The sequence below is a fragment of the Mesocricetus auratus genome, unplaced genomic scaffold (assembly GCF_017639785.1).
Source record: "Mesocricetus auratus isolate SY011 unplaced genomic scaffold, BCM_Maur_2.0 Super-Scaffold_100048, whole genome shotgun sequence".
NCBI classification, from domain to species: domain Eukaryota; kingdom Metazoa; phylum Chordata; class Mammalia; order Rodentia; family Cricetidae; genus Mesocricetus; species Mesocricetus auratus.
The window spans coordinates 1630605-1643484 of record NW_024429225.1 but is presented as its reverse complement, the minus strand read 5'-3'; the positions used below and the strand labels follow the sequence as shown (position 1 = coordinate 1643484).

Here is a 12880-nt window from a genome sequence, read left to right as displayed (position 1 = left end):
AATCCTCGCCGTTCCCAGTGTAGAAGGACTCTGTTGGTATTTGTTTAATGACTTTCCAGCTTTCATATTTCAAGGCTGAAGTAAATGTAAAATGTATATCATTTTCATAGTTTTTTTTCCTATTTGACAACTAGTTCTTAATGAAAGAGTCTAAGTTACTCTTAAGAAAAACTATGTAAAGTCTAGCATTTAATCAAATCTCACATGTTATGAACTCATGTGAGTTGTGGTGAGTCCTCCTTCCGAGTAGGATAAATAAAACAAGGAAAGACATTTTAATAAAAAAATTTATTATGGTTATTTACATCAGTTCCTTGGTATGCATATAAATGTAAACTTTTATTGTTGGCAATATTTCACATATGGTTTATTCAAATTCAGAGTTGATACTGTCATTTGAGTGTACAGGTAGTGAGAAAATTTTATATTCACAGAATATACATACACGTGCATCTCCCAATGCCAGTTCCTTTCAAGCCAGCGGTATGGACACTGTCCCGTTGGCTCTGCTTCTGCTCCGCAGGTGCACGCTGACGTCTGCCAGGTCCTCCACGTGCTCCTCGCTCTTCTTCTCCTTCAGGCTGTTGATAAATCTCAGAGTGACTTCGTCCCACTCCTCCGGCAAGAGCATGAGAAGAAACCCGATACAGATAACGATGGTGGCGGCCAGGCGGACCACGTTGAATATCACCTCCTGCTTCAGGAGATCCACAGCTAGGGAAGGAACATGCCACACCAGTCACACCCTACGATTGCCCACGGGCTTCCGTGAAAACCAAGGACCACACCCAGGGCTGTATCTCAAGACTTGCAAACGTCATAACTGTTCTCCATCACTGTCTATGCTTACTTCCTGTTTCTTCTCTGTAACCACACTTGTTCAGGACTCAGCACTGAGTCCATGCAGCTGGGCGTAGGGACTTCTCCAGTCTCCTCTCCCAGGGCTGGCATGCTCTCACTGCACTGAACCGCTGTTGTGTTTTGCTTGTTTGTTGTTTGTTTTTTGTTGTTCTTAGTGAGTCAAACCTGTTTTTGTCTTGGTCTTTATACGTGCTGTCCTTTCTCAGGGTTTAATTGAGGTGAAAATTATGTAAGTCTAAACTTAACTTTATAAAGTGAATTTAGAACACTCACAATGTTGTCTGATTAATCCCTCCATCCCCAGATCCTCGTATTCCACTTCATTCTGCTAACTGTTCTTTAGACCTCGGTACAAAGGGCTCCCTGTAAGAACCCTTTAAAGAGTGCCACACCGATGCGTGCTCAGCGCACTCTGTGCAAGCATCTATCAGAGCAATTGCTCCCTTGTGCTGGAATTATTTGGTTCCTCTGTCTTCCCACTCTGTGCTTCTTTCATGGTCTTGGGGTGGAAGCCATGCCTTATTCAGGGTCTGTCAACAGTATCAGCATAGCTTTTGACATATGCTAAGCCATCAGAAGTTATTTGTTGAAAAAAACGAATCCATGGATGAATAAATAGCTTTCTGACAACTCCACTTCTGTCTGAATTTTGTTTTCCTCTGAATATCTTATAGGCCTTGGTGTCTATCTCACACAATTTTACACTTAATAATACATTGCTTTGTAGAGGTCCTAGCTGTTTTGTGTATATCTACTGCCTTTTTCAAATTCACCTGTAAGTTTCTCAGGAGAACAGCAATGTAATTCCTTTTCTTTCCTTGTACACAGCTTTGATGACTTAGTGAGTGTTTAATAAACACTGGTTAATTGTTTTGAAGAGAAGAAAGATGGCTACTAGAGACTTGGGGGGGTCACAGAATTTTGAAGTAAAAAATGACTGACCCATCACGCAGAGAACTAATTTCCATGGCTAGTTTCAATGGCAGGTTTCACTAGAAACTTCCTAGAGAAATATTAATAGCTTTTCCTCTTGTCCTTGAAATGAGACAAATTGCTTTTCCTGGAGGGCCACCTGCTTAGCCCCCCACAGAAGCCGCCTCCCCAGCTCCCCAAGGACCGTCTGATGGGGGAGCCAACACCCTGTGCGTGGCTTGCCCTTCATTAGTGATGTTGACTTCCCGGTCCTGTGCCAAGAAGCCTTTTGTTTCCATAGGACTTCCTCTAAAAATAACACGAAATTAGGATGTCAGGGAGATTACATGAAACCCAAATGATACATTTGGTATTTAATCCTGAAATCGCTACCAAGTGAACCAGTGCCTTTGTAGCTGCAGACTTGAAACCTGATGCGGACTCTGTTGTCTTCCACCTCATGATATTTAGAAACATCTTCCAAGGGAAGGGGCATAATTCTCGGTCGTCAGAAGAAACATGTCAGAGCACGAGCAAACACATGCCACTTTGTACTGGTACCTGCATTTCCAGGGACGCTGAGCACTGTCCCGATGGAGATGAGGATTGGGTATGTCAGCACGACTCCAACATTCACCAGGATATTGAACGCTGTAAAGTAAGGGTGAAGGGTTGGCACATCAGTCTCTCAACATACAAGAACCGACACCTTTGCTAAATGTGTTTTCCCAAGGCTCTGCACCCTTGTTCAATTAATCTCATTTTGGCCATGGGAGCATGAATCGCTTGCTCAAATCAGTCAAATTCTTTGGTCCTCCTTTGTCACTCTGTCTGAGCTCCTGCCAGCTGGCTGACAATGGTGTATGGAAGAGGTGAAGTCATCAACCTTCCACACCACGTGTTCGTGCTGGAAGGACAGTCTGTGGCTAGCCAGAGGCTAAAAGCAGGAGACAGATTAAAAGGCTCTGGTGCTGCTGTCTAAATTAAGGTTTGACTAAGGACCGTAGATCCTGTGTCTTTTTCCTCCTGTTCTCTCAAGCTCATGTGGACAAACAAAGATGAGCTCAGTGTCATTCTCTGGAGCCTGGGGATGATTTTCCCACCCTGCTTGTGCACAGAGGTCAACGGAGGTCAGATCCACAGAATAAACTGAGAGAGAAAGCTGAGGCTCTTTAATTAATACTGTGGACTTCGTTAGCTAAAAGACCAGTATTTAAAATAATCATCTAATCCCACTGGAAATTGCCAAAATTACACTTTTCCAAGATTTATAAGTCTTAGACTATTGTTTCGATCTAGTTAAATTAAACTTTTCAGAGGTTGTAGAGATAGTATTCACAGGTACGAAGGTCCTTTAATATGAGATGGTCTCTAGGAACATAGTTGAAGCATGTTGCCTATATATCTGAAGATTCTAGACTCAAAGAAAGTTCTAGAACTATTTCAGTGAGGATGCTGTGTGATTTTCTGCTATCACCTATAATTAAGGTCACTAATTTAGCAATCCGGAGCCATTTGTGCCTGGAGATGAGAGGCAGTGTGTTTGACCCTCTAAGACTCACAAGCAGACAGCAATGGCAGTAAAGACTCAGGTCCTTCCTAGGTTTGTAAGTGTTCCTTTGTCATGGCAAAGTTCAACGTGAATGCGTATTCCAGCACCTCGAGTCTTTCCTTAATCTCACACAGTCAATATGGAAAATTCTAACAAGTTAGGAGTTTACTAAATATCACTTATTTTTAGCCACCTCTCTACACTTGGAATTTGTGCCTTCTGCAAAACAGCCCTCCACCAATGAGAGTCACTGGTGTATTAAGCCTTCTCTGGCTGAATTCAATTGTCGTTTCATCGACTGAGCTGGATTTTGGCAGTCTGAGTGGATGCAATGGCGTTTCGGAACTGAGCCCTCGGCTTCCATGAAGTGTATTGTGTGTTTTCCTTAGTTCTTTTGGTGGAATAGTCCTCCTTGAGGAAAAGAATGTCCAATCCAGTGTGTTCTCCATCGTGAGGGACCCAGCCCCAGTTTAAATGCAATTCAGATATGTCAGATAAGTGTCTGAGGCTGACCTGCATTCAGACTAGGGCAACTCCCTGGAGGGCATGCCGCAGCCATAGTTGCAGGACGCAGGGGGGTTCAGAGCGCACTGGTAGCTCAGGCCTGGCTCTCAGACTAGTCCCGGCTAGATCACGTGCGATTCCCATGGAGCGGAGAGGGATGGAAATAATTACGCTGGGAGCAAAGCACTGAGGAGTCTGAAAGCCCGGAGTGCACAGTACAGGAGGGGAGGCTGTCTCTTCAATGTGCCACAGCTCTGCTTTGGCACAATGAACTCTGCTGTGCACTGGTGGACCCAACGGAGCAGCTGCAGTGCCAGCTGGTGCCATGCCTGGTGGAGTGTGGACACATGCTGCCCAGAGCATCCAGGGTCTGACTGCTACAGGTGGCCCGGCCAGAGAAGGCTTAATACACCAGTGACTCTCATTGGTGGAGGGCTGTTTTGCAGAAGGCACAAATTCCAAGTGTAGAGAGGTGGCTAAAAATAAGTGATATTTTGATTGTGATTGTTCCCAGTTACATTATTTCTGGCCAGGAAATAATCTGAGTACTTTTTAATTAGAATACTTTGATCTTGTGGCAACAAAATCAACTTCCAAATATGTTATTGATTTTTTAACTCGTCTTAGAGGTAATGAGAGCTGACAGCCATACAGTTTTGGCCTTGGGAAGCACAACTCCAGGGACCAACAGTTGATGCTTGATCCTGCTCTTGAATGTTTTCAGTTTAAGACCTTCCCTGAGGGATCCATGCTAGAGTAGGGAAAGATAAGTCAATCAATGATCTTGCTTGATGGGGTCAAGACATCTTTTCTCTTGGAATTACCATGTTGCCACTGTTTCCAGTGTCTCCCTGGCTGTGAAGGTCAGTGGAGGCCCTGCAGGATGAGCGTGGTGGGTATATGTGGAATAACAGAGTGGTTGACCTTGGGTAGTATGTAGAAGGAGCATCATGAAGCTGACTTTATTCAGAGTAAGCACAGGGGTGTAGGGGTGCACTGTTTTCAATGGCTTGAGAAGAGGAGCAGGGTCTTCAGATCGTAGACTCCTCTCCCATCAGGTACTAGGAGGTGGGTAGCTTCAAAGTAGGAGCCTGGAGCTCAGTGCAGCACTCAGCCCCGGAGCCCGGGGAAGCCACGAGAAAAACCGCTATTTTGCCCCCCAATAGGGCACAGTCTGCTTAGTGAGGACCATGAAGCTCAGCACATGCTATGTTCTTTTCTCTCCTGGTAAGGGATTCCTGGTGCCAAGGCATTGTCGTCAGAGAGGGTGGTTTCATGTGCAGGTGTGAACCTGCCATTTTTACCTCCAAGATGAAGTGGATTTTAAACCCAGCTCCCTCATTAAGGCTTTCCAGTTTCTTCATGACCTGCTTTCCTCTTGAACTCTTGAATGTTTTACCCTCCCGTCCTCCTCTCCTCTCTTCTCCCCTCCTCTCCCCTCTCGTTTGAACTCAATGTCTTGGCTACTTTGAACATTTGACTGCATCATCCATTTTCACTTCTGTCTGTCTTACCACACACATAGGAAGCATAGTAAGTTGCACAGCACATCACGAAGACTAGATGAGGCTACCTGAAGGCCAGTGGTGGACAGACGGACCTGGGCTTCCAACTGGTTGCTTTAATCCATGGCAGCCACACTGTGGATAGCCCCGAGATAATCAAGACAGAGCCTAGCAAGAATCTCGCGCATATTAAAATGTCTATAACCAATGTAGCCTGGGTCCTGGAACACAAGGGTAGCCAAGGGAATAAGCCTACCACGATCTGTTCAAGGGAAAGATCAAGGGACGCAGAGAACGGCAGGCACAGGCTAGGGCCACTTACCAAGCCACAGCCCCGCCATCCCACAGAGACAGCCCCAGGGCAGAGCTGCGAAGGAGGACCAGTGCTCCACCTTGGTGAAATACAGGATGATGGGGGTGAAGGAGATAAAGATCAAGTTGAAGAAAGCCAAGGTGGTTACAAAGTGCGCGGCCTCACCGAAGTTGGCACTCCCAAGGAACATCTTAAACAGGACCTGGAACGGAGAGAAACTCTTTAGCTGCACGTGGAGCTTACTGGCCTAGAGCCCAGGCTCCGTGTCTCCTTGCCCTGCCACTTCCGTGCTGTGAAATGGGCTAGCACGGCGAGGCGTTAAAATTCCCTATTTTGCTCACACGCACAGCAACCGTCATGAAGTGAGTTCCTTACGGTGTTATAAGCTTCTGGGAGTACTCAACAGTACGGAAACAAAACGTCCAAGACGGGCACAGGGAGAAGGATAAACAAAGGTCATACGAGCCCCTGAAAATCTTGTAGTGTTGAGATGCCAACAATTCTTCCTTGCAACTTTGGGGTTTGTTGCATCCTTATGACGACAGATGCTGAAAACTAAGTGGACAGTCAGTCTGTTATTAGGTGTTAAGAGAAATCTGAGGCCTACGTCCACACGCACGATCAACCCTGAGTTTAAGATGTCCTCACCAACATCGTGCTGCTCTCTGAATTAAAAACAAGTTCTTTTTCTGGATTATAAGCCCACATGTACAGGCAGATACCAAGAGGAAGTGGAGGGCTAATGTGAACTCACAGAACAGAAGGAGGAAGGCAGACATGAGGTCTGTATTCTTAGCTTCTTAAGCCCTTTCTCCCTTTGTTAATCCACTAACTCACAGTGTCAAATGGAGCAGATTGTGCCTGCCTGGAATTAGGGTTCAGACATGGATTTTGTGTCCATTAACAACTGTTAACCTCTCTGAGAACCAATGCATTCTGTAATCGCAGCCATTTCCAGTACCGCTTGGATTTTTAACTTCGTAAATGTATTAGTTTTTCTCTTAGGAGACTTAGAACAATTTTGGTAGAGTTTCCATGGGAGAAGGGATTAGACACGAATGGTAAATGAATGAACACTTGTCATCGCTTGTCAGAATCAATGGGCCCCAAAATATGTCAATGTCCACAGGCCAGTGGTGGTGAGTAAGCATGCCTCCAGGAGGAGAGGCAGAGGGCCGTTTCTATCTTCCAGAGTTTATTTCATCTACAATTTTCATTTGATTGAAACTCTAGGAGAGGTGAAATTGGAATTGCCCTTTAGATCCTCTCAGAAAGTTGTCTTTTAAAGAAGTTGAGCTTTGGGAGAATAACCTTTTAGATTTGGTCTCTGAGACCTTGCTTCTGAAGTTAGGTGCAGTGACTCCAGTGACATTTTCCTCGGTGACAGGGGATCCCGGGGAGAAAGTACACAAAGTCCATACAGCAGAGCACAGAGTGTCTGCATTTTGCTAATGGCATGGCTTCCTCATAATGTGGCCTCCCTATGTAGCAAACAGCACACTCTCAAATGATAGCTTATTACTTGTAATACCTCCAAGAGTTAACATAATTACCATATGCTCACATGAAAAAAATAGAGAGGGGAGGAGTTGCTTTCCTTACATTCTTGCTTTAACTTCCTGGTGGGTGGGGTGGGGGAGCATTGCTGACTCCAATCCAGGGTTGCAACCTTAGCTACTTCACTACGGCCTTGGAGAGTGAATCTGTCGAAGCTTCAGTTCTTTCATCCAGTAAGTAGAATAAGGATCTATGGCATGTGAGGACATGTCAACAGAGGTGAAATTTCCTGTCAGATGCCCACAAGTATTGACAAAAACCGTTACTTACTACTATTTAACACACCTGCCTTGTCTAAGGTTTTCATTGCAAATCCTTATTTTGTTGCTTAATCCTAAACTATGAGTGACAGTTGACTATAGAGGAAGACACGGACATACCTTATATAATGCAGATGTGGAGGCTGAGCCCACTGCAAACGCCACACCAATGATGGAATCGGCATGGAAATTGTCTGCATATGCCATCATGACAATGCCGGTAATTGCCATTATTGCGGCAACTATCTGTCAAACAGAATGGTAAGAAACAGAAAAAAATTAATGCTTTCACACCCCAGATCAAGCTATTTAAGCCCCAAGAAAGCTGCTAAGTACGTCTTTAATGCTAATCACCAGTTCTTTCATCAATGTTTACATTTCAGAAGGGTCAGTGTCAAAGAGACCAGTCTGCTCATGCCACAGGCGTAGAATATAAAAAGTTGTGCTGATTAAGGGTGAGAGGCTTTGAATTTTGTATAGTTCATCTTCCTTGAGATTAATATCCTTGTTGGTGAAATGGATTTAACAGGAAGTCACATCTAAGCATTTTCATCACTACTAAATTCTCCAGATAATTCCCTATACATCTTAACCAGCTCCTTGGATCAGTATGTTTCTGAACATGTTCACATCACCAAGACTTGAGGAGGGAGATGCAATTTTGATAGAGCTAGAGGGAAACCCTAGATGTATGACAGAAAGACCTCTCAATATAGACAGGAGCAAGCTAAATCTGCATCGGATACTTAGCATGTCCGGTGAGGTCTCTTCTCTCTTTCCATGACAATGAATTGATTTTAAAAGATAAACCACAGAAAGATAATTTAATTTAAATACCTTTTATTTTTATCACCTTACTAGAGCATTTTCTAACTTTACAAATAGAAGTAAGAATAATTTGACGAAGGCTGTAACCATTTGTTGTCAGGAGATGTGACTTGGGTATGTTCAATAGCTCATTCGGAGTGGCCTGCTACCCTGCATCTGCTTTATTAATTTTCCTGAACTTGTCCCAATAGAAAACATTTCAAAGTTACAGCAAACAGTAAAACAAGAACGCTGCAATAGGAACATAACATTTCCTCGCTGACTGTAAGTTGAAGATGAGACTCTTGCAAGGGATTTAACTGTACACTTCTGAGTATTTTTTAAAAAAGATTTATTTATTATGTATACCGCATTCTGTCTGCATGTATGCCTGCACAACAGAAGAGGGCACCAGATCTCATTACAGATGGTTGTGAGTCACCATATGGTTGCTGGGAACTGAACTCAGGATCTCTTTGAAAAGCAGCCAGTGCTCTTAATTCCTAAGCCATCTCTCCAACCTCCTAGTTCTGAGTATTTCAAAGCCAGTGCCTCTGAAGCTAGGTTTTTCACATTTGGGATGTTTCAGGCCATTTTGAATTTGATCAGTGCATTATTCAGATACCAAAATGTGAGTAAAGTCTTGAGGACCGTTCAACATGTGCTCTGATGGCCAGTGTTGCTTTTGATAATCACCACCAGTGGCAAGCACACAGTGGTCCCAAGATGACTCTGCATTTCAGTGTCCTTCATGGAAACCACAAGGAACCCTTGAGAACAGACCCTACATGTTGTCAGAGATAGAATACCTTTATAACAAGTTACCAGGGAGGTGAGCAGATGTTAGTTTCCTGGCAGTGCCAGGTATGTGCTCTTGGTAAGCCTGCCTGCCTGCCAGCCTGCGTGCATGCGTGCGTGCGTGTGTGTGTGTGTGTGTGTGTGTGTGTGTGTGTGTGTGTGTGTAGGATTTAATACACATATTAGAAGGTACCAGGGACATTTTAAAAATAAGAAGTCATAGGCTTTTAAGTAAACCCAAGGGATTATCTATAACTAGGAATTCTGGAAGGCAATCACCTGCTATGATTTGGGATTCATCATTCAGCCAGAGAATATAGCCATTCTGGGGCAGTCTCATTTCAGAAAAAGAAAAAGGCACATTGGCCAACTGCATTCTGATTTGATTTTGTGTTTAAATTATCTTTACCACCTAAAGTTGTTCATGTGCAGAAACAGATTTCCCTCCAAACACCAAACTTGGAAGGATAAAGTACTTTAAAAAATGTTGCCAGAAAATCATCAGTTTTACTTTTCTTGATCAAATAAGTATATAACTATTTCAAACAGGGTTAATAAAACAGTGTTAACCCTAATGAACTTGAGCATGGTTACCTGTGTTTATAAGGTAATGTTTGTATGTAGGTCATTGTCTATTATGTGCAATTCTGAATGAAGAGAACTAGGAAATAAAAACCGCTGTCCCCAACAATTGAATAAACAAAGCCCTTGTCCAGGAACTGATAAACAGATGATACAATTATTTCCAGGACAAGCACAGGTGGGAGCAATGCTTCCTTTTCCTCATTAATCAGAAGTAAAAATAAATGTGTATGAAGAGATTTCTATCGTACGTTTTCTCAAGATGAGACTTGGATATGGCTAAAGATGACATAATTTTGCAGCAATTGCAAATTACAGTCATAACAAGCATCTTCAAGCGCTTGTGAAAATATTCGCCTGAACTACTTGAATTGATATGCCAATTACACCAGTGTCTGTTTCAATTGCTTGCATGGGGAGAGGTGGTTTTCCCATTAGGGGGGCAGATAACTCTTAGTTAAATTCTGAAAGCATAAAATCTAAGTATTATGAGGTATTAGGAAAACCCTTCTCCATGGTAAAGTCAATGATTTATAAGTCATATAGTGCATTCCTTGAGAGGAGATTATTAATGTTTTCTACATTTTAATTTAAAATTTATAATGATCTGAGTAGATAAATTCTCTACCTCATATTTTAAGAAATTCTAAAGGTATTTCTGATGGACACAGTTGAAAGTTGAGGAATGGATCTCAGTTCACCCTGAACATGCAGGAATGCGTTGGGTGGAAAGCCTATCTGGAGAAATCATTTGGATGACCCTATAACAGCTTGCTTGGTGTCACTGGTTTAAGCTTCAAAGAGTAAACACTCCAGACATTCATGTAACAAACACCCTAAGTACAGATCTAAGCTACACACATTTTTAGAATCAGTCTTCAAAGGCTTGGACACTCATTTAACAGAAACTCAGAAGGACTCTGCTTAGCACACTGGTCATGGACTCCCAGGAAGCCTACATTTTAAACAAGTTCTTCTACATGCTCATGTCGACTACTGGTGAAACTCTACCTCTCACGAGAACCTCCTTTGCCAAAAGTATGGAATATCTAGTGGGGCTACCTGTTTGTCTTCTGAAAAGCGTGGTTTTCTTACAGATTATTTCAGATTCAGTTTCCTAACCAACTACAAGCATCTAAGTAAGGTGAGCAAAACCATCACTGTCATTATCATCTGAATCTCATTTGGGTGACAGTGTTAGTCACTATTGTAACAATGCTGCCATTTTTAACTTCTCAAAGCTCTCTGTTCTCATATAGCTGGTGTGGTTACTTCAGTTGAGTACCTCTGGGAATGGCTTCAGTTCTCATATTTTCCCAACATGCCAGCCAAGTGACACGGAGCTGTGAGCCAACTACCTTCTTCTGCCAGCCATCCTTCAGAGAGTTCTTGGCATTCACATTCAGGGGCAATTTGTGGAGGACTATGAGACCATTTGAGTTCATTTCTGAAACTGAAATGTTTGACACCCTAATCCCCATCTGCAGTTCCTACAGGAGAATCAGACTTCTTTTACCTTTGAAAAGAACCCATTAAAATCAAGAGGAGCATTTTTTTTTATATTTCCCCTTCTCTGTGCAGGCCCCTGAAAGCCAGAGGATCTGATTCTCCTTGTATCATCTCTTTCTCCATGATTCCCATTCACAAATGGTTCCAAGAATTATTTTCCACCTAGCAAAATTACCAATGTTAGGGCCCAAGTCATTGAAATAAACCTTCAACCCACTCTTTCCCCACAAAGTTCCTATAAGATCCTTACAGACCTAAATGAGAAACTGTAATCTTAAGGTGTTTCCTTGAGGCTAATTCTGCTTTTTGAAGCTAGATGAGCATGGAAGAACTGCACTGGTTCACGAGGAACCCTTGAGCCTCAAAGCCAGCAAGAAATCTTAGAACAAAGGCGTTAGACTACACTGTTGACCCTGGCTGCCCTTACGTTCAGTGGTTAAGACTGAGGCACCAGTTAAGAGCTCAGCCATTGAGAGCTGTAGGAATGCAACTTTTGGGTTGGTTTTGACAGACTTGTGTTCGAGAATCCTTAAACGTCTACATGCTATATTTAAAGTTACGTAAAGAACTAGCTCTTTTATTCTGAACCACAAATTAAACAAGAGCTGAAATGTGAGGAGTGGAGGAGGGATGGGGAATTGATAGCCATCAGGAGGAGGAAAAATGTCCAAAGAACATTGGGGGCCCTGGGCCTCTGTGTCTCTAACCCATCCATGACTATTTTTATCTGCATAAAATCCACTTAAAAGTGAGATCCCATAAGACCTGGATAGATAGGAGGGAAAGAAATCCCAGAAAGAAGACTGACAGCTGTGTGGACAGACATAGTGGCCTTTGAGTTAGTGACTAAGGGGTCCTGGTGCGAATCAAATGGGACAATGATCAGACCTCGCTTTCTCTTTTCTTCGATCTATTCATAAGGCTTTGTTCTGCCAAGAGGGACCTTCTGGGGACTCTTCCACTGTCTATCCTCTGCTGTTACCCCCGGGGAGCATGGCCGCTCCTCTGAGTGTTCAGGATTAGCACACCCAAGTGGTAACTCAACTCTGGTATCCTGTTGTCAAACCATCCTGGGCCCAGTTTAATTACAGATTACAGATTAAGAAGCTAAAGAATGAGTATAGCTGATATTCTCCAGTTAGAACTGGGAGCTCCCAGAAAGACTCCAAAAGAGTCACATTCGCTGTTTGGGAATAGCATGATGGGTGGGGGGATGTTTGGTTGCCACAGGAACACATGTTGAAGGAACATAAATTCATTCCCTAGATGTCTAAGAAAGTCTGAGTTTGTTTAAGCATTCTCCAACTACCAATTTTCTAAAAATTCTCATTTTACTAATTTGAAAAATGAGAAAATTTAAATAATGATACAAAATCCAAAAGAAAGGGTGCTAAATTCCTAGTCTGGTGACTAGTTCTTGTTGGAATAAACAGGCACCAGTGACAGGTAGGGAAACTCCCAGTCAGAGGGCAGCCCCCTCTGTCTTCTTTGCTTCTGTGGTCCTGGCGAGAGAGTCCAGGGTCTCATGCACACCAGACCAGCGCTCTTCAGTGGAACAATCGCTGTGGCGGTTTTCATGACTTTAAGAAATATAGTTAAGTTCACAGGCTCTCAGAGGTAGGAAGACAGTCACACTCAAGGCTGCAAGGGGGTGGATGAAGGCTTTCTACTATCTTTTAAAAGTACGAAGTTTGCCGGGCGTTGGTGGCGCACGCCTTTA

At 43.2% G+C, this 12880-nt stretch overlaps 1 protein-coding gene across 1 annotated transcript in view; it reads right to left on the bottom strand.

Moving 5' to 3' along the window:
- Positions 1–269: 269 nt before the first annotated feature.
- Slc35f4 (solute carrier family 35 member F4) overlaps positions 270–12880 on the bottom strand; it is a 232766-nt gene continuing 220155 nt past the window's right edge. Inside the window, exons 5-8 of the mRNA XM_005085746.4 lie at positions 7585–7710; positions 5657–5849; positions 2335–2424; positions 270–714 (exon numbers count right to left, since the gene is read on the bottom strand). Of these exons, the coding sequence (XP_005085803.1) occupies positions 473–714; positions 2335–2424; positions 5657–5849; positions 7585–7710 (651 nt within the window). The 3' untranslated portion in view covers positions 270–472. The remainder of the gene's footprint in view (positions 715–2334; positions 2425–5656; positions 5850–7584; positions 7711–12880) is intronic.